Genomic DNA, 22,110 nt, shown 5'->3' with positions numbered 1-22,110 from the left:
AAGCTTCTCACACCCTGGCAGTAAACCAGATCCTCTAACTAATGATATTTCCTGAAATGGGGCCAGATGTCAAGGAATTAGTTGAATCTCTTTTGGGCAGGACTGCCCCAAATAACCTACAATTGTGCCCAAAGGGAATAGATGAAACAAGCTGTGCAAAAAAATGAATATACAATTATGGCAGCTCCAGACTATTTGTGAGTGTCATTCAGTCCATTACATTATATGAAAGCAAGACCTATTACAGTAAAAAAAAAAAACAAATAAATTAACTGGATCACGTATCCAGCAAGATTCTTCTGAAGTCTTCCATGAATAAAAGCTTCAAATAAGGAAGTCAAAGCAGGATTATGCAAATAACCTCAGTGATAATGAATATCTGAAGAAAAAGTACTAAAGACTGTAGACTACAAAAGCAATTCAGGTCAAATTCCTGAGGAACATTGTAATTAATGGCATTGAGGAGGTGGTGGATAGAGCTTTGGAAAGAATTTGCTCTCTCAGAGTCATCTGGTACCGAGGCTGAGAGATCCACAAATAGAGGCGATCGCCACTAACCAGCCGCAGACACACATACGGTAAATATCTTTGTGAGTCACACCAAAACTTCCAGGAACATTAAGGTAAGCAGAGGGAGGAGGAAAGAAAAACACTCAAGACTGTATTGCAAGGGAGCCCTGAAGAGGATGAAACTTTGTGAAAGTTTTCTTCGGAATCAGAATGTGGAATCAGCGCTGAGGAGAATTCTGGTCATATTCAGGTGTTTGTGGAACCACCTTGACCAGAGAGAGAGAGAGAGAGAGAGAGAGAGAGTAGATACCTGCCACCGTGCTGTGAGTGAGACAGCCACCCCACACACACAAAAATAAACAGTTGGGTCATTCTTGTATTCATTTTGTGACACCTGCTGTACGTAATGGTGCATGGTCGTTGTCGTGAAAGTGTACTCTGTGTTTTAATTTGGCTGTGTGGGGAGGACTTCCAGGGTTGAGAGATGGTTTCCTGCCTCTGACTCTCTTTGTGTGGAATATTTTTCAGGGTGGACTTATGTCTCTAGGGCAGTGTTTCCCATTCCGGTCCTGGGAGAACCACGATCAGTCCATGTTTGTGCTCCATCTGAGCTGCCAGACGGCCCAAAAATGTGGACTGTCTGTGGGTCCCCGAGGACAGGATTGGGATCACTGCTCTAGACGCCTGTAGTATGTGAGCACATACAGTGCCATTGGTGGCCATTGTGGCCAGCTTGTCCACCACCTTCTGCTTTGTACTTCCTGCATAGACACTGGGCTTCACATTCACCATTGGATAAGCAGTATGGAAAACAGAGGGATTGATATTTCTTGTGTTTGCCTGTGTTTCCATCTAAATTTTCTTTTTTATTGAGCAGATGGATACAGATCTGCACATTATCTTTCGTCAGCTGGGGTGGCTAGCAGTAAATTCACAGCCGTAGAAACAGTGTTATTGAGCTTAGTGTGTCTGTGATTGCTAGCGACTGACTGTCAGGGTCGCTCTCTTCGCTGTGCAGATCAGCTATCAGAGCATCGAGTCATCAGACCCCGGGATCAACGTGCCTGGCCCACGGCGGACCGTGTCCAAGCTGCGCAACGAGACCTACCACATGTTCTCCAACCTGCACCCGGGCACCACCTACCTGATCTCCGTGCGTGCCCGCACCTCCAAAGGCTTTGGCCAGACTGCCCTCACTGAGATTACCACCAACATCTCCGGTGAGCGTGACTCCGTGGCCTTACCCAGGGGGGGGGCTGTGGGCGCTGGGGGTGGTGGCGGCACTTGTGGCAGTCATGCGGAAGAGGTGGGAAAACGTTCAGTCAGGCAGATGCACAAAAACAAGGAGGCAGCGAGACTAATGAAGCTAGAACACATTGCTGATCACCCAGAGCAGAACGCAGGGTGTGTGAGGAACACTGTTCTCCTGCCTTATCTGCCAGCATCTCTGAAAAGTAACCCTTCTATGTGAAGGGAACCTATGTGAGTCTTCTGTTTCCACTGACATGAGTATATTTAGGGAACCAGGCACAGGAACTTCTGATAGCGGATTTTTCATTAAATAAACCCTGTTCGTGTCTCAGTACCAGGAGTGCACTGAATTGGACGAGGGCTCCTTAATTACGGACCTGGGGATTCAGGCTGCGGGATGTTGAACAGAATTTCCAAGAGTGACGGTTCTCTGCCGGAACACAAAGCGTTTTCCAGCTTCTAACAGAGTGACGTTACTGGGACATGAAGGTCTGACTGATGGATATCTCGGGCTTTTACCCTTTTTTACGGCCGGTGGGTGTGCGACACGTGCTTGATCGGTGTGTAATGCCGCCAAGACAGGCCTGGAATGACAAAACGGGAAAACCTGGTCCAGTTATGAGTCACGCCGTCTCCTTCCTAAACCGTGCGAGACGTGCCGGCCGTGTAAATCCGTCCCGATGTAAGTTTGCCTTTGCAGCGAAGCCGCGATACGCGAGTTGCTTAGTTAAACCGTGAAGGTGAGTATGAAGTGTCCTTAATTTAATGATAAATGGCTTTGACATTAGAGAAGGCAATTACTGTCCAAATATGCTTTAAAGGGACATTATATGGACAAAAATAAAATGTGAAAATCTTAAGCTGAAAATGGAAGCCCCGAGGTGGACTTTAGTCCGGAATAGCAGTGCGATTCTGCAGGGTGTACCACTAAATATCTTTTTTACCTGTATTCCTTCGCTTCAATGGAATAAGCCACCCCAGAAGTCTAATCTTGCAGGAGTTTCCATCTTCCCAACAGTTTATTCTTTCAGGACTGAACCAAGACTGCACGGTTAACAAGGCAGATCTGTAATTGGAGGGTGACTGCTTTTGCGGCTGGTCTGTTTTTCTGTGACGTTTCGGTCAGTTTCTCCCCAGCGCATCCGTGTTCATCTTCCCGCACAACCGATCACCAGTGTCCTCGATTGTAATCCTTCCTCCACCGGCCTCCATTCTACGTGCCCCTCCCCCAATAATCACTTTTCACCACCCTCAGGCCTGCAGTAAACGAAAAGTCATTTCCAAAAAGCCCGTAGGTTTTTTTTCCCCCCTGAATGTTTGATCATACCTCAAGCATCCCTGAGTCATTACAGCCCTTGGTGTAAGACGTGCCTCATAGCGGAAAGCTCTTTAATCCTGGCTGTTGCTGAGGCAATGCTGCCCTGTTACCGGCAGTCCGCCTCTGCTGTGCATGAAAGTCCATTTCCGGCCAGCATTCTGCCAGACCCCCCCCTCTACCCTCCCACGGCGCTCCCACCCCCCCCCCCCCCCCCCCCCCACCAGTGACTGACAGGGCCGGGTTGCTCGAAGCGATGCCCTCAGTTTCAGCTCCCGCTGTTCGACCGCAGAACCGTCATAAATCCAGAATCCGGGTTGCCATGGCGCTTCCCGCAGAGGCTGCGCAGTTCATTAGACGGTTATGCTTTTTTTCAGCTGCGGGCACCTGATCCTGACAGCTACAGGGTGCCCAGCGTACGCAGGGACCTGGTAAACACCTGGCAGCTTCCGGTGCCGCCTGGGCTGCTGTCACCGTGTGCCCACCGATCTCCGGGGTGCGGGCAGCGCTGTCACCCCCGAGCTGGGCGACAGTCAGTCGGGCCACAGGAAAGGGGGCCAGCAGGCGCAGGGAGGCCGCAGAGTATTAACGCTGGGGAGTAGACCGAGTGTACGCATCTTCTGTTTCGGTGTCTCCTGCAAGAATCGTTGAACAGGGATCCTGACAGGCATCTCCTGGATCATGGTCAGAGAACGTGAAGCGGGACAAAGGCTCGCTCGCCCCCCTTATTCCATGTCACTGCTCTTCCCTTGGTGGCACCAATGCTGCCGTGGTATACAGAGGTTGCTAGCTTAGGCGCTGGAGGCTGCAGGAACTGACTGGCGGCACGGTTGAGTGCGTTGATCATCTCTCATTTCTGCTGTCCTGTCAGCTGAATTCCGAAGCCTTGGATTAACGTCTTAATTATTGATTCCTTTGGATTGGCTTCCTCTCACTAATTGTCTACCGATATTAAACAGTAATCAGGGTAGCTCTGCCTTATTGCTCTGTGTTGCTCACTGGTGATCTGCGTGACTCGCCCCACAATCCCTTTACAGTGGACCAGTCGCACCCGCTCGCTTTTAATTGCATTCTGGGCCAGTACCTGCAGGAAGCCTGAAGGAATAAAGAACGTCGGGATATTAAAGGGAAGTGCGCAGTTATTTAAAGGGGATGTCTAGCATGCGATTTTTATGTGGCAGTGGAGGGCATATGAGAGCGTCTGCCTGTCCCTGCAGCTCCGGCCTTTGATTACGGGGACATGCCCTCCCCTCTGAGCGAAACGGAGAATACCATCACCGTGCTGCTACGCCCCGCCCAGGCCAGGGGAGCCCCCGTCAGGTGAGGCCAGCAGGTTGTTCGAATCCCAGTTTCTTTCCTGATAAAGTCATTTTACTGAGCCTTACTATCACTTTCCTTGTGGTAACATTATTATCAACTTTGTCACATTTTATTAGTGAAAAAACATCTCTCAGAACATGAAGATAACTGCCAGTATTTCATGTAGACCTTGATAAGGAAACTCCATAATGAATAACTGCTGGTGTGTGATTACAGACATTTCTGGAATTAATGCCTCTGAAAAGTCACATCTCAAGGTTGTGAAATAGGAAAAAAACAACTTGGCTGACATTCAAACTTCAGTCAAGATACTGATTTAATTTCTCTGTTTCTTGTGCTTGGATCAAGGTATGTTGCTGCCTGTGTCTGACGCGATTCCCCCTAGTGGTGCACTGTGGATAGTGCGCCTGGCTCAGAAGTCAAACCTGCAGGTGCAAGTGTCCATCCTCCACTTCTCTGTGCATCTGCTCCATCCACAGCACGTACCAGGTGGTGGTGGAGGAGGACAGCACCCGGAAGGTGAAGCGGGAGCTGGGGCCACAAGATTGCTTCCCGATAGCCACGTCCCACAGCGAGGCGCAGGCCAAGGGGGCTCCGCATTACTACACGGCTGAGCTAGCGCCCAGCAGCCTCCCCGAGGCCACGCCCTTCACCGTGGGGGACAACCACACCTACAATGGCTACTGGAACACTCCCCTCGACCCAAGAAAGACCTACCTGATCTACTTCCAGGCCATGAGCAATTTCAGAGGAGTAAGTAGCTGCTGGTAGGAAAGTGTGAGGCTGAACATAGATCAGCAAGAGCAGTTTGTGATTTGTATAAAATGGCTTGACACAAAACACTGCGAAATGTCAGCTAATACACATCAGCCACTTCAGGATAAAGAAAAACAGAATAATTTTGACTTCCAGTTAATAAAACCCAACAAATATTTGAAACACAGTAAATTATCATCCATCCGTCCATTCTCCATTTCCATACCTGCTTATACTACACAGGGATCAAATTGTAATAAATATTTAATATGGAAAGCAAATTATAATAAAGCCCAGTGCTGCGTTCCTGCACCTGCATTTTGACGTTGCAGGGCACACATCAGAGTTCAGGAAATAATTACCACAGATCATTTTAAAGCGATGCGGTTTCAGAAAGCGTGGTGCGCATTCCAGGCTTTTGTTTAATCTGCTGTGGACAGAGGGGCGTCTTTCATGCTGTTGACCTCCAAGAGCTCCTTCGAGAGAATGGCCGCCGTTAAAGGAGTGCCGGTCGCCGGCGTGCTCCACTATGTGGGCAGCACTGTGTACTGGAGCCGTAGCCAGGACTAGATAATTGGTTGTGTTGATAACAGGATGGAGGCGTAGGGCGAAGAGAAGCGGGAGCGTCATGTGCCTTTCCGAGAGAGTTCTCAGCTGCAGAGTGTGTACTGGTGGGTGGCTGGAGTGTTACTGTTCGACCTCAGATGCATTTGCTGAGAGGCCTTGCCTTCTAGTACCTATAGGCAGCTGCTGGAAGCTTTGGACCAATCGGGAGAGTGCGGCGAGGCAAGAGCTCCTCCCCCCTCTGCCAATCCCACAGATGCAGGGGCGTGGCAGGGCAGCTGTACAAACAGCAGAGTTAACACAGCGGCTAGCTGGCATCCCAGTGACCCCCGTAATCGCCTCCGGAGCAGCTGGTGGGCACGAAGCACACGTACTGAGGGAACTTGATTTGGCACTGGTGCAGCAGGCCGCATAAATCAACAGTACACAAATGCCTGGTGGCGTGGGGGGGTATAGCTGCTGAAGATCTGTGGAATATATAGTTTGAGTCAAGGCTCTGCACTCTGAAAAGGCTGCGGGGGCCAGGTGTTCACTGTCACTGGAAACACAGGAGAGATCGCTTCTCGAAAACAGGCGGGAAAACTCGGCTGTTAAAGGCCTGGTCGAGTGGCACGTCATCTTGGTCCTGGAACATGTTCGATCCTCCTGGGGGCTTCAACCGAATGAGCCTTTCTGTCTCACGGCATCAGGCTGCTTGCAGAGCCCGGTCATTCTGCTTGGATCTGGGGTCAGAAGTGAAGCGGAAAGTGCATTTAATGCGACGCTGCATATTTCATTTTGTGCATGAGGCTGACTTTCTCTCCACGCGGCTTTAGCTGATATGTTGCCCGCTCACTAACGCGCTATGATACTGTTGAGGCTTGGAGCTCCTGTTGGCTGCTTGTTGGCTCCTTGGTGGCATTTGAGACAAAGCTGCATTACTGGTTTGCTTCATCCCTAGCGCCCGATTGTCATTGACCTCAGTAACTCAGCCGCTTGGCCCTGGGATGTCTATGAGGGTATCTCCGCTCCTGTGGTACATAGTCCAAAGTGGTTGTCACCTCAGCAGCCAAAAACACATTTTTTAACACCATGCTGCTTCGCAAGAGGCATCTAGTGAAAACTGGACACTCTAGATGCCCAGTTGTGTTGACTTTAGCTATATGCTCTATAGCTCACTGTGTAGCTACATGACCATTTATAACTTTAAGCTTCCAGCTTCCAGCTGCAAACTCTCGCTTGTTGATGATGAAACAAGGAGCTGTTAACCAGTGTGGATGCAAAATGCTTTTTGAGTAATTAGTCCCCGATTTTTGTGTTTTTGTTTTGTTTCGCTAAGATTTACCAGGTTCACCTCATCTGGAAGGAAAGCAGTCAGTATTGTTTCTGTTGTCAGCGTAGACGTACCGCACTACACACAGAGTTCCTTCTCTCTCGGTTTCTGTGGCTCTCTCTCACTGTCTCTCTCTTTTTTTTTTTTTTACATAAAAAGCACATAAATACGACTGGGGAATCATGCATGCATTCAGATTCTCTGACAGTGTGTTCTTGAAAAACCAGACTCAGTGTCGCAGTCCGTAAAGTAGCTGCAGACGTCTGTCCACATGCTGCCGTTTCTGGGCAGAGGGTGGGGTTTGCCGTCCTGGTGCCCTACTCCACTGGAGGCCCCCCCCCGGCTTGGAGCTGGAGGCCAGTTAATTAACTCCACTTCCTGCCACTTCTGGGCCTTGGTGCCCGAGTCGCGGACAGCAGCGGTGATCTGTCATGATTCGGCTCCCGTGCTGACTTGTCGTATACTGCGAGTGCCTCTCTAGCTGGGCGTTTCATTTATTTATTTATTTATTTATTTATTTACCCTTTTCAGCTGCTCACACGGGGAGTTTGTAATTCATCCGCTAAACACAGAGTAGCTGACAGGCCTTGCATACGAGGGCTCGCATGCGTAGGCTGGTGGGTTGGATTCACGGATGCAAGTCAGTGTCTCCGTTATTTGCTCTTTTGAAGCGCTACAAAAGCTGATCATTAGGCCCCTCCCCTTTTATTTGTCTCTTTGTGCTCACTGGGTAAGTCAGGGGTGATTGACATCTATCAGATCCAATGACAAAGTCAGCATTCTCATTTATGTACATATTAGTAACCCCATAAGTCTTTCTTCAGGTGGGATGGTGAACCGGGCCACATGAGATGGAGGACGGCAGGAAGCAATGGGGGATTTTATTGGGGCCGGGTAGTGATGGATTTTACTTAACTGTGGGGGACGTTAAAGCAGAAGGCAGCCGCTTGGATGTCGGCAGGCGGCGTCAGAGCGTGGAAGAGCTGCAGCGGGGTATGGGGACAAGTTTAGGGCGTGTCTGCAGGTCGTGGGATGAGCGGAAATAAAAATCCCATGGAATTACAATTAAAAACCAGATGAAATGAGCTGCTGCTGCCTGACTTTGACGCATATAAAGTCAAACACAGCAGGACTATATAGATGTAATGCTGGTCAGGTGGTTCGCCTGGGCTTCTGGGAAAATCACGAGCTTTTCGGTAGCCGAAGAAAAAGTCTCCCAGGCAAAGCTGGCTTGCCACTTAGAAATAAGGCAAATTGCTGCATTTTCAAAAATGTGCTTTTCTCGTCTGGGGGTAGCAGATATGTGCATGTCACAGAATTAGTGTGTCTGAAAGGGCTGAAGGGTATTCCTGCGAGGGGGATGCATAAAAGCTTCCGCCTCAGTCTCTCTCTTTGTATGAGAACGTGCCGACAGTGATTGGTGTGAAGCTGCGTCTCTGTGTTGTGGCCTGTGCCTCTCGAACACCATTAAATCACACCTGACTGCTGTTTTTCTTCCCTCTTTCAGGAAACGAGGATAAACTGCGTCCGCATCGCCCGCAAAGGTAACTCGGCGCCTCCGTTACGTAATATGTTTGTGTCAATGCCATGTTTTTTGAGCTGCCTACACCCCCCAAAGCACTCTGGGCCACGTTGAGCCGCCCTCGTTGAAAAGACATATAGAGGCACTGCCGGCTCTCGCCAAATTGATGCCCGGTTCCCTGACAGAAGATCAGCCCCCCCCCAGTGTAATTGGGTAAATAAGTCCTGGTGCAATCAGTCAAAACCCCCATGTGTATGATGAGTGTTCTAGCACAAAATAGCTTCTGTACGTCAACCAGGTCTAAATGAACTACTCCCTCTGCAAGCACAGTTAATGGCTGTGGAATCTCCCAGATGAAAGGTTCTGTTTAAATGTAATCCATTATCATCATTATTGTTATTATTCTTATTGTACCTGAACTGCCAAGCGGCCATCTTAATTACTGGGGTTGACTTCAGGGCTGCGGAGCCCCAGGCCCCCCGGGGCCAGAGGTCACACTGAGTCATGGTTGACTCAGCTTTTACGTTTTTTCGCCTTCGGATGTGAGTCACACATTTCCTGGACACTGCGAGGGGGCACTCAGGCTGTGTCTGACCTGGGGGAGCATTGAGGTATTCCCTTTGGTCACTGACGCTGAGATGGGGAGCACCTTGGGGGATGGGAGGGGGGCACTTTTATCATGTTCTGCCTTTGGATGTGGTAGACGGATGAAGTAAGGTAATGGAGTTGTGAAAAGAGCGTCTTGGGGGAGTAGAGGGAACAGAATGCCCCCCCCCCCACCCAGCACCAACAAAAACCAGCTGAGGCGACACCTGCGGCCCCCCCATCTGAGGCAGGGCCTCCTCCTTTTTTTCCTCACTGCTGCACAGAAGTTTCACGGAAACATGAAAAAGGACTCGTAAACTGAATTTAAGTCTGGGTGACATCAAAGGGCCCGGTCATGCCGCCCTGTGACGTGGCAGGGGGGGAAGCTCCTTTGTGTGATATGGCCCCCCCTCCACACCCCCATATTAGTCATGGCCCTAAATAGAGGCCCTCATGGGAGCTGCCATGCAAGCGGTGGAGGTGTCGCATGGTGGATATTTCCCCCAAGGCAATATGGGTAAGGAGCAGGGTTTGTGTGCTGGATGGAAAAATGTTCATATTACACTGCAGTGCCCCTTACTGACCCTCTTCCCTGGGACTCTGCTTAATTAGTGCCAAACCTGTAGATGGAGATCGTCATCCGCTCTTTGCCCTGTCAGTCAGACTGAATTGAAGGATTCCTGCTCTGTAATTTTCTTCACAAAACGACGGGTTCCAGCAGTCCTGCAGGGTGCTTTAATCGACCCGAGCACTTGCCGTAATTGTGCCGCACGTGTAGCTTTTGAACTCCTTTTTGGTCGTTTCCTTTCATGGGCTGCGTTGGCCGTCGAGGGTTAATGTGGCTCTAATGAGTACCGCGGCAAGAACCTGATTGTTGGTGGCAGATGGAGGCTTGTTTTCGTTTTTCTGAAGTGACATATTAATTAAGAATCTCCTGGCAGCACCACAATAAGAGCGGAATCCCATTCACTTTCTGAAGGCCAGTTTAGTTATTGGGCAGTCAGCAGGTGGACAGATTCGTTAGGAAGATAATTTGAAGTTTGTGTCAGACATAATCGAAATTCAGAAGATTAGCGTGACATCAGAGGTGTAATGAAAAAGAGATCGGGAAAGTAGCTCACCTGAATGGGTATAGGCAGCGTATAACAGCCAAAATCAACATCCATCCACTTTCCTTGACTGCCTATCAAGTACAGGGTTATGACGAGCCTGGAATCTCTCCCAGGAAGCCCAGGGAATGAGGCACGGGCCACCCTACATGTTGTATATTTACAAACAAACTATTCGGTGAAAGCATTTCCCATGAGGATGGTCAGTGGCACATGTGTTTCGGCCATGAAAGACAGGGTAACACCTTCGAAGAAAGGTCCACACATCACAAAGAGGGATCTTTAGAATGGAGTGTTTTCTGTCTATTTGGATCCCCTGCAGAGGAACATTTATGACAATAATGAAAAAGCAGTATATTAGATGAAATGAGGCTGTTCTAGTGATTGGTTGAGTCCAGTAAATTGCCCTCCAGTATCCTGCTTGTGTTGACAGTCTGGGTCAACGGTTTGGATAGTTTCTAGTTTGCCCAGGATAAATTGTTAGGATGCCACCAAATCCCAGCATGGCAAGTGGTTGTGCTGATTGATAAAGCCCCCCCCCGCCCGCAGACTGCCAACGGGACATATTTGTCAGCCAGCAGTTGGAGAAACATAAGAACAAAGTTACCTGTGTTCCAGGACCCTCCGCCTTTTGCCATATGATGCACTGGGACAGACTCCAGGCCGCCCCCCTTCCCAAATCTGACCAGGATAAGTGGGTGGATTTTTAAAATACATTACGCTCCCACAGCCTTAACAACACGTTTTGTGATAATATGCCGCATTACAGAAACTGTGCTCAGAGTCTGCGCTGGCTCATGTCAAACCCAGGTGGCGCTCTGGGACGGCAGTAGCGCCCGACTCTCACTGCAGCCTTTCTGCTGTTTTGAGTTTACTAATGTGCAGATCAGGCCCACAGTCTAACAGGACGTGACCTCATCAGGTCAAATGTGGTCACATGGGGCAGCAACGGCAAATGGGAGCAGAGCACTTTGGGAGAATTACCCTTTGAAGCCGTAATACTGAGCTGATCTGCTACAGGCAGCTGATCCTGGCCCGTCTGGGGCGTCCTGGGGGCCGTGCGTACCCCTTGGCTCGCTTGTTTTTGGGACTGACGTTGAAAAAAGCCACTCCTTTGCCGACTACTCTAGGACACAGCTGGACCTCGGGGAAGCAGACCACCGCCATCGTGTAGAATAAGCAGATATGCCATCCTGTTTGCCACTATGACACATTGACGTGGTTATTTTAATTCTGCGGCCATTTTTGGCTGTTGACCATTACAGCAGTAGCTGCTCAATCACCAGGCACTGTAGCCAGCTGAGAATCACTCAGAATTCCCGCCGGGATTAAGAGACGTGAAGTATAACATCACACTCTCTCTTTCTTCTTAGAAATGTTCTCACCTTTTTGTCAGAGTTTTAAATAGAATTTCACTCAGAAGGCATCCATGACCCAACTAATTCTTTAATGTTTTACTCTGTTTTGAGGTTAATTTAAAATACATGCAAATTGGATTACTTTTCCACTCATTTTAAGTAGCTGTAATTTTTAAACATAAGTGTTTATGCATTTCTAGAACTGCGAAGTCTCGTTGCTAAAACAGCGGGTCAGATCAGTTACGCTTCTGTGAGCCCCAATGAACTGCTCATGAAACTTTGAAATTAAATTGTTAGGAGGCAAAAAGAGAGAAAAAAATGACATAGAGTGACTGTCAGACATTCCTAAGGGCACAATTAAGCCACAACCCAGACAGTAACCAAGACTGGCTCACCCAACTTAGCTGCCCAGAAGTGAAGGTCGGTTGCCAGTAAAGTCGCAAGAGACTCACCACCCAGACCGAGTGGCATCGTTATCGGCCGAAAAAGGTTCAACAATGATGTCTTGAAATGGGATCAGCCGTCCCTTCAACCCAACATCGATCTTTTTGGAGACTTGTGAGATGAAGGATATTCCTTGCAAATGTCAACATTAAGTCATGCCTGGAGTATGCCAAAAGTCTTGTGACAGACCCCCAGGCCTTTGGGAGTAATGTTCTGTGGTATATCCATCCATCCATCCATCCATTTTCCAAACCGCTTATCCTACAGGGTCGCAAGGGCTCCGGAGCCTATCCTGGAAGCAATGGGCACGAGGCAGGGAACAACCCAGAATGGGGGACCAGCCCATCACAGGGCACACTCACACACCATTCACTCTCACACGCACACCTACAGGCAATTTAGCAACTCCAACTAGCCTCGGCATGTTTTTGGACTGTGGGGGGAAACCGGAGTACCCAGAGGAAACCCCACGACGACATGGGGAGAACATGCAAACTCCACACACATGTGACCCAGAGGTGTGAGGCAACAGTGCTAACCACTGCACCACCATACCGGTATACTGAGCCTGAATTTAAATGCCATATTTGGTGCAAGTAAAAAACACCCCCGGTACCGAGGTAAAGACCATGTGTGATGTCAAGCATGGGGGTGGCAGCATTATGCTTTAGAGTGGATTTTTATTGAACTCATTTGCAACACCGACAGGATGGATGGATGAAAATACAGGGGAGTCCTGGACAAGGACGTGCTTTAGTTAGTGGGAGATCAGCATTGAGCAAAAACACAGAATTAACAGTACAGAGGAACAGCTTTGAAGGCCGGAGTTCTGTAACGGCTCAGCCGAAGGCCGGAGTTCTGTAACGGCTCAGCCGAAGGCCGGAGTTCTGTAACGGCTCAGCCGAAAGCCGGACTCCGGGTCGGGATGAGAAACTTGCTGTTCACCATCTCTAACAGAACGGAAGCCAATTTGCTTGAAGAAATGAGCAGAAATTCCAAATTCTTAATGTGCAAAGTTCATACACTCTTACCCACAGCACTGTAATTGCTGCCAAAGGCTTATCTCTAAAATGTTAACTTGGGGGGGAGTGGGGGCTGATTACATTTGAATGTAAAAATATTTTTTGAAACGTGAACGTGCTGGATTTGCTTTAATGAACAGGGGCAAAAATGTAATTTCCTTGCATTCAGAGTTTAAGGTGTGACTAACAAAACGTGATGAAAGTCAAGGGCTTTGCAAAGGCACTGTGTGTGTGTGTGTGTGTGTGTGGATTAGGTTTATATTACATTGTGGGGACCATTTTTTCATTTTTCAGGTCCCCACAAAGATCTGTGAATGCAATCAAAAAACTAAAAATATCAAAAGTCTCGTATTTTGTTTGGTTACTTATGGTTAACATTAGGGCTGCGTAGGGGTTACGGGCGTCATGTTGGGATTAGAATTTTCCCCAGAGAAATGAGTGGACAGTCCCCACAAAGATATAATTACTAAGCTGTGTGTGTATGTATGCGTGGGTAGGTGCACCTTGGGAAAAATGTAATTACATATTGGTTGTCAAGGGGTACAAGGCGTGCATCATTTTATGCCGAGAACGGCTGAAATGAAGCGTGCAGTGAAGCAGGGCAGTGTGAATAGAGTCTCTACCGTTTTTGCCAGATGGGTAATCAAGAAAGGAGCTGCCTGCTGCAGGGAACGTGAACTCAACTGAAATCATGAACTCATGACCTTAAGCAGCGTGATGATCTGCCCATTCATTGGTTCCTTCTGGTAGATAATGTACCCTGTCCCCAAACCCACATATCCACATCACATCCGTCTCCAGCCTTTGCTTCTGAAACAGGCCCATCATAATTCTGTTGTTTCAGATGTCCTCTAACCCCAAGACTGCTTCTCTGCTTCCATTTTCTTTTGCAGTAGTGCAGCTAGAAATAAAAAGCTTCAAACAATGAGGCTGCGCATCTACCCTCCCTCCTTTTTCCAGTACTGGCAATGTCAGGGTGATTTCGAGTGACACATATCACTTTGGAAGGACCCCCCCCCCCCACACACACACACACCACATTCCCCTGTCGTTGTCTTTCTCTTTTGTGTGGAAGAGGCAGAGATTGATGTGATCTCTCCTCAGATTTTGTCACCACAGCTGGGAGTTATTGTGGTGACGTGCTTTCCTAAGCCGCCATCGCCTGTGTTTTGATGACAATGACAAACTTTCCAATGCCGCCATCGCCTGTGTTGTGATTAGAATGACGAGATTTCTGATGCCACCGTCACCTGTGCTGTGATGAGAATGACAAGCTTTCTGTTTGCGCCATTGCCTGTGCTGTAATGAGAATGACAAGCTTTCCAATGTCGAGCTTTCCAATATCGCCATCGCCTGTGCTGTGATAAGAATGACAAGCTTTCTGATGCCGTCGTCACATGTCCTGTGATGAGAATGTCGAGCTTTCCAATACCATCATCGCCTGTGCTGTGATGAGAATGACAAGCTTTCTGATGCTGTCATCGCCTAGGCTGTGATGACAATGACGAACTTTCCAATACCACCATCGCCTGTGCTCTGATGAGAATGACGAACTTTCCACTGCGTTTCCTGCTTTCTGCACCCATTTGCCCCCGATCTCCTGTCTGTCCGTCTGTCTGTCTTTTTCCCTTTTTGTTATCCCGGCTCTCCTCATTTCTCCTGCATTTCCTTTACATCACGCAGCAGCTTGTAAGGACCACAAAAAGGCCCTGGAGGTGTCCCAGCACTCGGAGGAGATGGGACTGATCCTGGGGGTGTGTGCTGGTGGGCTGGTGGTCCTCATCTTGCTCCTGGGGGCCATCATTATCATCATCAAGAAGGGGTAAGTTAGGGAGCTTCTTACCACTTTTCCGTGTTTGCAAAGCAGTCTGTCCAGTGGGAAAGTTTGCTCCTGTTTAAGTAAACATCAGATATCCCAAGCGTCATGAAGGCCCTCTTATCAGTCCTAAACAATCAGCCATATTCACCCAAATACATATTTGCATGGAGTATTTGACGCATAAAAGTTTGATTTGTATGTCCTGCTACACTATTCAAGAATGGTGTCAGTCTTTGGCCTTATTGGATGATATTAGTAGACTGTAGTGTTCCTTTAGCCAATTTTCAGGCAATTGTTTTGTTTTTAATCATATAGAAACTGATATAGCTGTAAACGTAGTTCTTTTACAGGGGTTCTTGGTAGAAATGTTTTAATTATGGTGAAATACCTTTTTTGGGATTTTTTTGTAGAACACAATGGCACCGATTTGAACTCTGCTAGAGGGCCAAAGTAGAGTGTAATCCGAAAATCTTATCTGAGTGTGAAATATTTAATTAAGAGGGATGCAATTCAATTACTCCCTTAATTACATGTGGGTAGCAATGGTGTTGACTGTAGATTAGCCGGTAATTGGGGAGGAAAAGGTGGGCTTTCCGAAATGATTAGCTTCTCTGTCCTCTGGGCTCCACAAGCTCTTGATTGCAAGAGGATGGGGGGTGTGTGGATTGGTTACCCCCATATTAAAATCTGTGGGTTATCTGTCCTGTCGGTTTAATCCACGCAAGTCCCATTGGGCTTTTCATCCTCTTTGGAGTTTCTCAGAGGTCAGCGGATATGGAGGAAACCGTAACAGCCTTAAAGAGGGGTGAAGTCCTGGCTCATGGGAGTTTTACTTACACGGACATTTCTGAGGGCAGAAGGGAAAATGATTGTAGAGAGATAGCCAATCAGATTATAGAGGAGGTGGATCCAAGCAACCAGAGGAAGCTGGACCAACCAATCAGATGTCTTGGTGCCATATCCTGCGTAAATAAAACTACCACAAGCATCATAATGTAGTAGGAGCTCATTCTGTGGATAGTGAATTACTGACACCGGCGTTTTCTGACTTTAACAGTGTGTTTACTGAAGAACATAAAAGTTGAAGCCCAGTTTGCGCGGTTTGACATTAGGAGTGATTGCAGGATGCTTACTGAGGACAGAAGCAGCTTTAGAAGCCTCATTCTGACACAGTTGCATGTATTCGGTCCTGCGTCCCAGCTTAACATAGATACCGAATGACATTTTAATTACAAAGCAGATGGCCTCTGCCGGGACACTCGCGGAGACGTGCACCTTGTTCACACGTTACGCTGCGACTCCTGCACGTGACTGGATTCAATTACAGACGTGGTTTGCTTTCCTGAGTGTAAAAAAAAAACAGGACCAGTCTCAATCCGTAATTATCTGCCTAATATCATGCATTTCTGTTGCAATGGAGGCAAGATGTGAACCATTAACTGTTAAACTGTATTTTAACTCTGATTCCACTCAATGGCCTGGTCAATCGGTGCACCTCCCGGCTAATGCAAACAGCCTGCTCTCACAAACAGTGAATTGTACGGCTGCACCTGAATATATTCAGTAGGAAATCATTAGTGTAAGTGTTACAGTGGCTAAGATGCTTGGTTTAAGTGGTGTTGATCGTGGTGAGATGATTGGTGCCGAATGGCAGTTCCAGCATCTCAAAGCCTCTCCTAGGATTTTCACCCGCTAGAGTTTCAAGAATGGTGCGATGAAGGAGAACATCCATCCAATGGCATCTCTTTGGTTAAAGACAACCCGTTACTGGGAGAGGTCAGAGGAGAATGGACAGATTCGTCACAGTTAACAGGAAGGGCTCAAGTAGAAACATGACATCTCAGTACAGCAGTGTTCTTCAGATCGGCTTTTCCGAATACAGAAATCAGTGAGTCGTGAAGCGGTTCTGAAAGCCATAGTGGCTCAGTGTACCTTATAAAGTGACCGCAGAGTATATTTTCAGCTTAAACTACAATGAAATCTGAGCTGCACAGTAATCAACACAAAACAGGTGAGCAAGTTACAGGTGAGCATGCTTTTTAGATCTAGCATTAGAAGTTTAAAGTGCTCGGGGTATAAGCTCGATTAGGCTGCTAAGCTACCATGACATTGACTGCCAACTGGATAATTGCTAAATTTACCCTGGCGGAATGCCACATGGTGTTCTGATTAAAGAGTAACAAGCTAACAAGTTTAATTAGGCTGCTTAGACCACTTTCTGGCCACTCACTGGCCGTGCCTCTGTCTGCTGGGATGTCGAGAGCATGGCTGATTGTGAGGTTGCATCTGCTGGTAAGCCGGTGGTCTGTCCTCATGAGCAGATACAAGGGCCGAGGTTAGACATCCATTCACTCTCAGACTAATGACATGTTCCAGGGCCCTGGTTCATGTCTGGGCCCCTGAATCATTTAGGGTTTCCACCCCAATGATGGAATCCCCGCCACAACCCAAGAAGCCCTATGTACCTTCTTCCTTTTCTTATTCCTGTTGTTCTATCTCTTTCTCCTCGTCCTCATGCTCCTCAGAAGGGACTACTATACCTACTCTTACTACCCGTAAGTGACAGCCCCCCCCCCACCTCTCCTTCACCCCATATGCCTCGTGCTTGTCGTGGTTGTTTTTCCGAGCTTGTTAGCAGTTGCATTCATTCTTCAATCTTTCCCTTCTATCAGTCCCTCTTTCTCCTCCATTCTACTCTTATCCCTTCCTCTCTTCCTTATATTACTCACTTCTTCTCTTGGTCTCTCCTACGCGCTTCCGCCCGCATTCTCCAAACGGCAACTTTAGGAGGAAGCCCGTGAACATCAACAAGACGCCCATCACCTACAGGCAGGAGAAGACGCACATGATGGGCTCCATGGAAAGGAGCTTCACCGACCAAAGCACGCTGCAGGAGGATGAGAGGATGGCACTCTCCTTCATGGACGCCCACAATTGCAGCACCCGCAGTAAGCAGGCGATGCCTCCTCTGTGATTACACCCCCGGCCAAGTCCTGCCCCCAGCTTATCCTGCTGTATCTTACATTTGCAGGACATGCATAGTTAATAAAAGAACATCTTTCGAGAAAATACCTCAGACCATGAAGCACTAAGAGTAAACCTGTGAAATATTATGCACATTGCATTTATTTCCACAGTAGTTGAACTCATTCGGAAGCTTCTCATGGTTCCATATGGCACATCTCTGGTGTCTTTGGAGCATAAAAAGATCTCTCTTCATTTGTCTCCTTCCCCAGGTGATCCACGTAGTTCAGTAAACGAATCCAGCAGCTTGCTTGGAGGGTCTCCACGGAGACCATGTGGACGCAAAGGCTCCCCCTACCACACGGGGCAGCTGCACCCGGCCGTGCGCGTGGCCGACCTGCTCCAGCACATCAACCAGATGAAAACTGCAGAGGGGTATGGGTTCAAGCAGGAGTATGAGGTGAGGGCGCTATGGGAACAGGGAAAGGCTGCCCCCATGCTAGAAATCTTCCCCCATATTGGTCAAAACTTCATCAGGTTATCACCCAGTCTGTGGACAGAAAGACCATTAGAGAGGAAAAACGAACTGTCCTGAATAGGCATGTCTCATATAGATTTATGTAAACGAACAACAATATCTTCTTGTCAGTGGAGGTCAGCTTTGGTGGACAAGAGCAGAGAAATAGATGCAAGGTTGTTTAGGATTGGATAGGAGAGAAGTAGTTTATCCATACCAGCAGCCTGCGGCCAGATGATTGATCCTCTATGATGATGTTTGCACAGCATGAAAGGAGATTTTACTTTGAGTTCCGGCTCTAAATAAAGCTACAGCGGCTTCCTGGTTGAGCAGTTGGTCCAGAGCTTGTCCTCTGGAAGAGTGACTCATCTTCATGGGGCTCAGGTAATCTGCTTGGCCTAGCGGAAGATATCAAAGGTGCCGCTTTTTCCCAGGCAGTGACCTGGAGTGACTGGGAGTCTGTTTACCGCCCGCTCCGGCCTCACCACAAACCTGAGCCGCCTCGACTTTGAGTCTTCTACAGCCGCAGCTCGTTTTATAGGAGACATCATCCGGGTTATTTTTTTGGCATTTTTATAGTAGCAGGGCCTAGAGTTTAGGTGTTTGTTACCAGACTTAGATTCTGAGGAGGCAAGCATGACAGAAAAAGACACTGTGAGAAAATACATGAAGAGCCAGAGGCTGCAGAAGGACGTGGCTGAATACCAAGAAGAGTAGCACACGTACCTCTTGTCCTTCTTTGGAGAGGACGTACCAGTGATGAACAGAAGATTCATGCCGACCATAATTATATTACTCATGCTACACCTGCAATTATCTACATTGCTAATGCAACCTTGAAGCCCAACTAAGGTTTTGATTTTGATGCGTGATTTATCTCTTAGCCATGAAAGGTATAATTGTCTACATAACCTCTCTATGCCACAGACTACATTGTTTTTAAAAGAGGAGCAGGGCGAGGGGAGCCAGAAATTCTTCTAGATTGTGACCTCTGAGAGATGCTGGACATCTCAACAAAGTTGTAATAGCAACCATGAAGATCTTTGAGATTAGATAGCTTGCGTGCTTCAAAGACAGGACACAGTTGTTCTAGATTTTTTTTTTTAAGGAGCATTTATTTATTGTCACGTCCGCAACTAATGTCGGGTTACCATGGCAACCTCTTGTTTTAGTCGACTCTCAGCCCTCAGACATTTCTCCTTTGTGGAATACTTATCTTTGAAAAATTGGCTTACATTGGACTTCTTCTTCTGTCAGCTATGTTTTTTTTTAAGAAGCAGGACTTCTATCCCCAATTTTTTCGCTAGTAGATGGTTCTCCCCCCCGGAATTCAGCTGCACTTGTACACTCATTAAGCTGTTCCCATTGGGAAAAACGAACGGCTCACAAAATCAATATACAGGTCTCTGTATTCATTTCTCTCCTTCTCTATTGCTCTCCCTTATATTTTCCAAGATTGTCCCTTGCCTGTAGGAATGAACAAGACAGAAATAGCAGGGGCGTCCAGCATCGAGCTTTATAACTGCTTCCCGGTGGATCACGGGGGTGCCCATTGATCCGGATGCTGGATTGTGGGTATGACCTCCGTGCAGGTCGGCTCTCCATTCCACAGACATGTTGTCGGAGCCTAAAGCAGCAGAACTCAAGGGCATGATGCAAACATTTGTAATCTCCCATGGAAGGGCCTTAAGGCCTTGTTTTACCAGATTTGAATAAAACACTCATAGTGAATTTTAGCAGAGCAAGGATTTTAAGTGGGGGAAAAGGAATCTGAATAGAAAGGACAGGAAGTGGCTCCTTTGAAGATGGGTATATAAAATACAATTATCCTCTCACCCTGAAAAACAGAGTGGGAGGGAGAACATTCTGTTCTTTCCTTATACATCTTATATCAATGGACGTGACGCAGCTAAAAACTCGCTGAAAAGCCAAGCGGCACTGAATCAGAAGTCTGTGATGTTTTTAGGCACAGTGCCAGAGACGTCCCCCTTCCTTCACCATCCAAAACACATTACTTTCCTATTTTTCAGAGTTTCTTTACCTTTTGGTAACACTTAAAGCAGTCATCATAATGCCTTATAGATACCTTCGTAATGCATTATAATGCATTCATAAAGTATTATTAACGTGACTATTACTATTTATAAAAATGAATAACACATTATAGCCATGTTTATTATGCATTATGAAGGATCTATGAAGCCCTCATCTATAATGTACTACTGTTTAGATACCTTCATAATGCATTATGTATTGTATGTATCATTCAGCGGGTTTAATAAGAATGTTTTATCTGCTTATTATCCATATACTTACTTTACACGCAGCCCTGCATTTGTGTGCTGCCAGACAAACTGGTACTTTTATAAATTAGCGAGCTGGCTTGCAGTGTAGCTAATTACAGAGGCGAATCGGATCAGTTGTCGCCACAGCAGACTTTCCACGGTCTGGACGGGAATTACGTTGCGCTAAAAGCCGCAAGCCGCTAATGGCCGCCTTCTGCTATAGTGCCACAGCGGCTTGTGCCAGGAGAAGCCTGACATCATTTATATCTGCCTCGGGCTAGCAGCTTAGCATCGAGGCTTTAGCATTTAGGATGAAGGTTAAACGTGAACGGACCCTGCATGCTAACATCCCTCTGTCTGTCATCTTTTTTGCACCTGACATTGCTATCGGTTTGATGCCGCTGTTCATTAGCCCTTTGGACACGCATGCTGAGGGGCTTCAGTGATTCTGCAGCAGTGTCTCAGCTAGCAGTTACCACCCTTGTCAGAAGTGTTGTTTGTGATCACGCTCCCTTCGCTCCTGCCATCCTGTTTGCATACCTTCACTCAGAGACACCGATTTCCATTCGCACTCTGGCCTTGAATTATCCGCCCATGGAATTCCTGCCCCCTGGAGTCTTAGCTCCTCATTCCAGTGCCAGTGGTCGGTAATCCAGCTGTCCTCCTGACAGGCCCGCACTGCTGTAATACGGCAGACTCAACAGCCATTTGTGGCTGGCTGGTGCTTCCAGGCCACTGCATCATGGCTTGGGGGGGGGGGGGGGTGCCAGAGAGTGGGAAAGCCCATGTGACCGATACCCTGGGGAGTAGAGGGGGCTGATGTACTGTAGTAAGAGGTGGGAGCACTCAGGACCTCCAGTATGGAAAACAATGTGCATTACCAGTACACATAATAATATGTACCAGTACAAACGTTATTTGCTTTGTGTTAATGAAAATGTAGACAAATTATGAAAATATTTTGTTATGTCAGGAGATAGAGAATGTAACATTCACTTTCTGTTACAGATCAAATGAATAAGAGTATGGGAGACATTTTGTTGTATATGGATGTAACATTTGCTCTGTTACATTAAAATAGAGTAGTATATTTTGCGTTATGCCGAGAGAGAGAGTGATCTACCATTGAGTTTACAGGTAAATTAAGATTATGGGATTCTAGAAAATATTTCATATTGCGGAGGTAAGAGAGTGATGTGACATTCAGGTTTTATTGCAGAGTAACTGAGTGCTGTTACAATGCCACGGCCATTTTGCAATATGCTGCAGAGTGCAGTGTTACGTAACATCCCTTTGTGTTTCAGCAGTGATATTGATGCAGGGTATCTGTAAAGAGCCGTTAGTGCCTGGAAGTTTCTGGAAAGCCAATCTGCATGTCATTGTCAGCAAGCGGCATATAACAGATGTTGATATAATAAAACCCAGCCCTCCGTGAGGAGGATCCATCATGGGGGGGA

The 22,110-nt window shown here is 47.5% G+C and overlaps 1 protein-coding gene across 2 annotated transcripts in view; it reads left to right on the top strand.

Annotated features, from left to right (window-relative positions):
• The window catches only part of ptprub (protein tyrosine phosphatase receptor type Ub), a 157,573-nt gene that overhangs the window by 110,337 nt on the left and 25,126 nt on the right, over nucleotides 1-22,110 (top strand). Inside the window, exons 10-17 of one of the 2 annotated variants that reach the window (XM_049025265.1) lie at nucleotides 1,529-1,730; nucleotides 4,294-4,396; nucleotides 4,876-5,149; nucleotides 8,536-8,572; nucleotides 14,752-14,890; nucleotides 17,413-17,442; nucleotides 17,678-17,835; nucleotides 18,124-18,311. In XM_049025265.1, the coding sequence (XP_048881222.1) occupies nucleotides 1,529-1,730; nucleotides 4,294-4,396; nucleotides 4,876-5,149; nucleotides 8,536-8,572; nucleotides 14,752-14,890; nucleotides 17,413-17,442; nucleotides 17,678-17,835; nucleotides 18,124-18,311 (1,131 nt within the window). Of the gene's footprint in view, nucleotides 1-1,528; nucleotides 1,731-4,293; nucleotides 4,397-4,875; nucleotides 5,150-8,535; nucleotides 8,573-14,751; nucleotides 14,891-17,412; nucleotides 17,443-17,674; nucleotides 17,836-18,123; nucleotides 18,312-22,110 lie in introns of both variants that reach the window. The other variant, XM_049025266.1, reaches the window with a different exon arrangement.

This window comes from Brienomyrus brachyistius, chromosome 9 (assembly GCF_023856365.1).
Source record: "Brienomyrus brachyistius isolate T26 chromosome 9, BBRACH_0.4, whole genome shotgun sequence".
NCBI classification, from domain to species: Eukaryota; Metazoa; Chordata; class Actinopteri; order Osteoglossiformes; family Mormyridae; genus Brienomyrus; species Brienomyrus brachyistius.
This window is presented reverse-complemented; position numbering and strand designations above follow the sequence as displayed.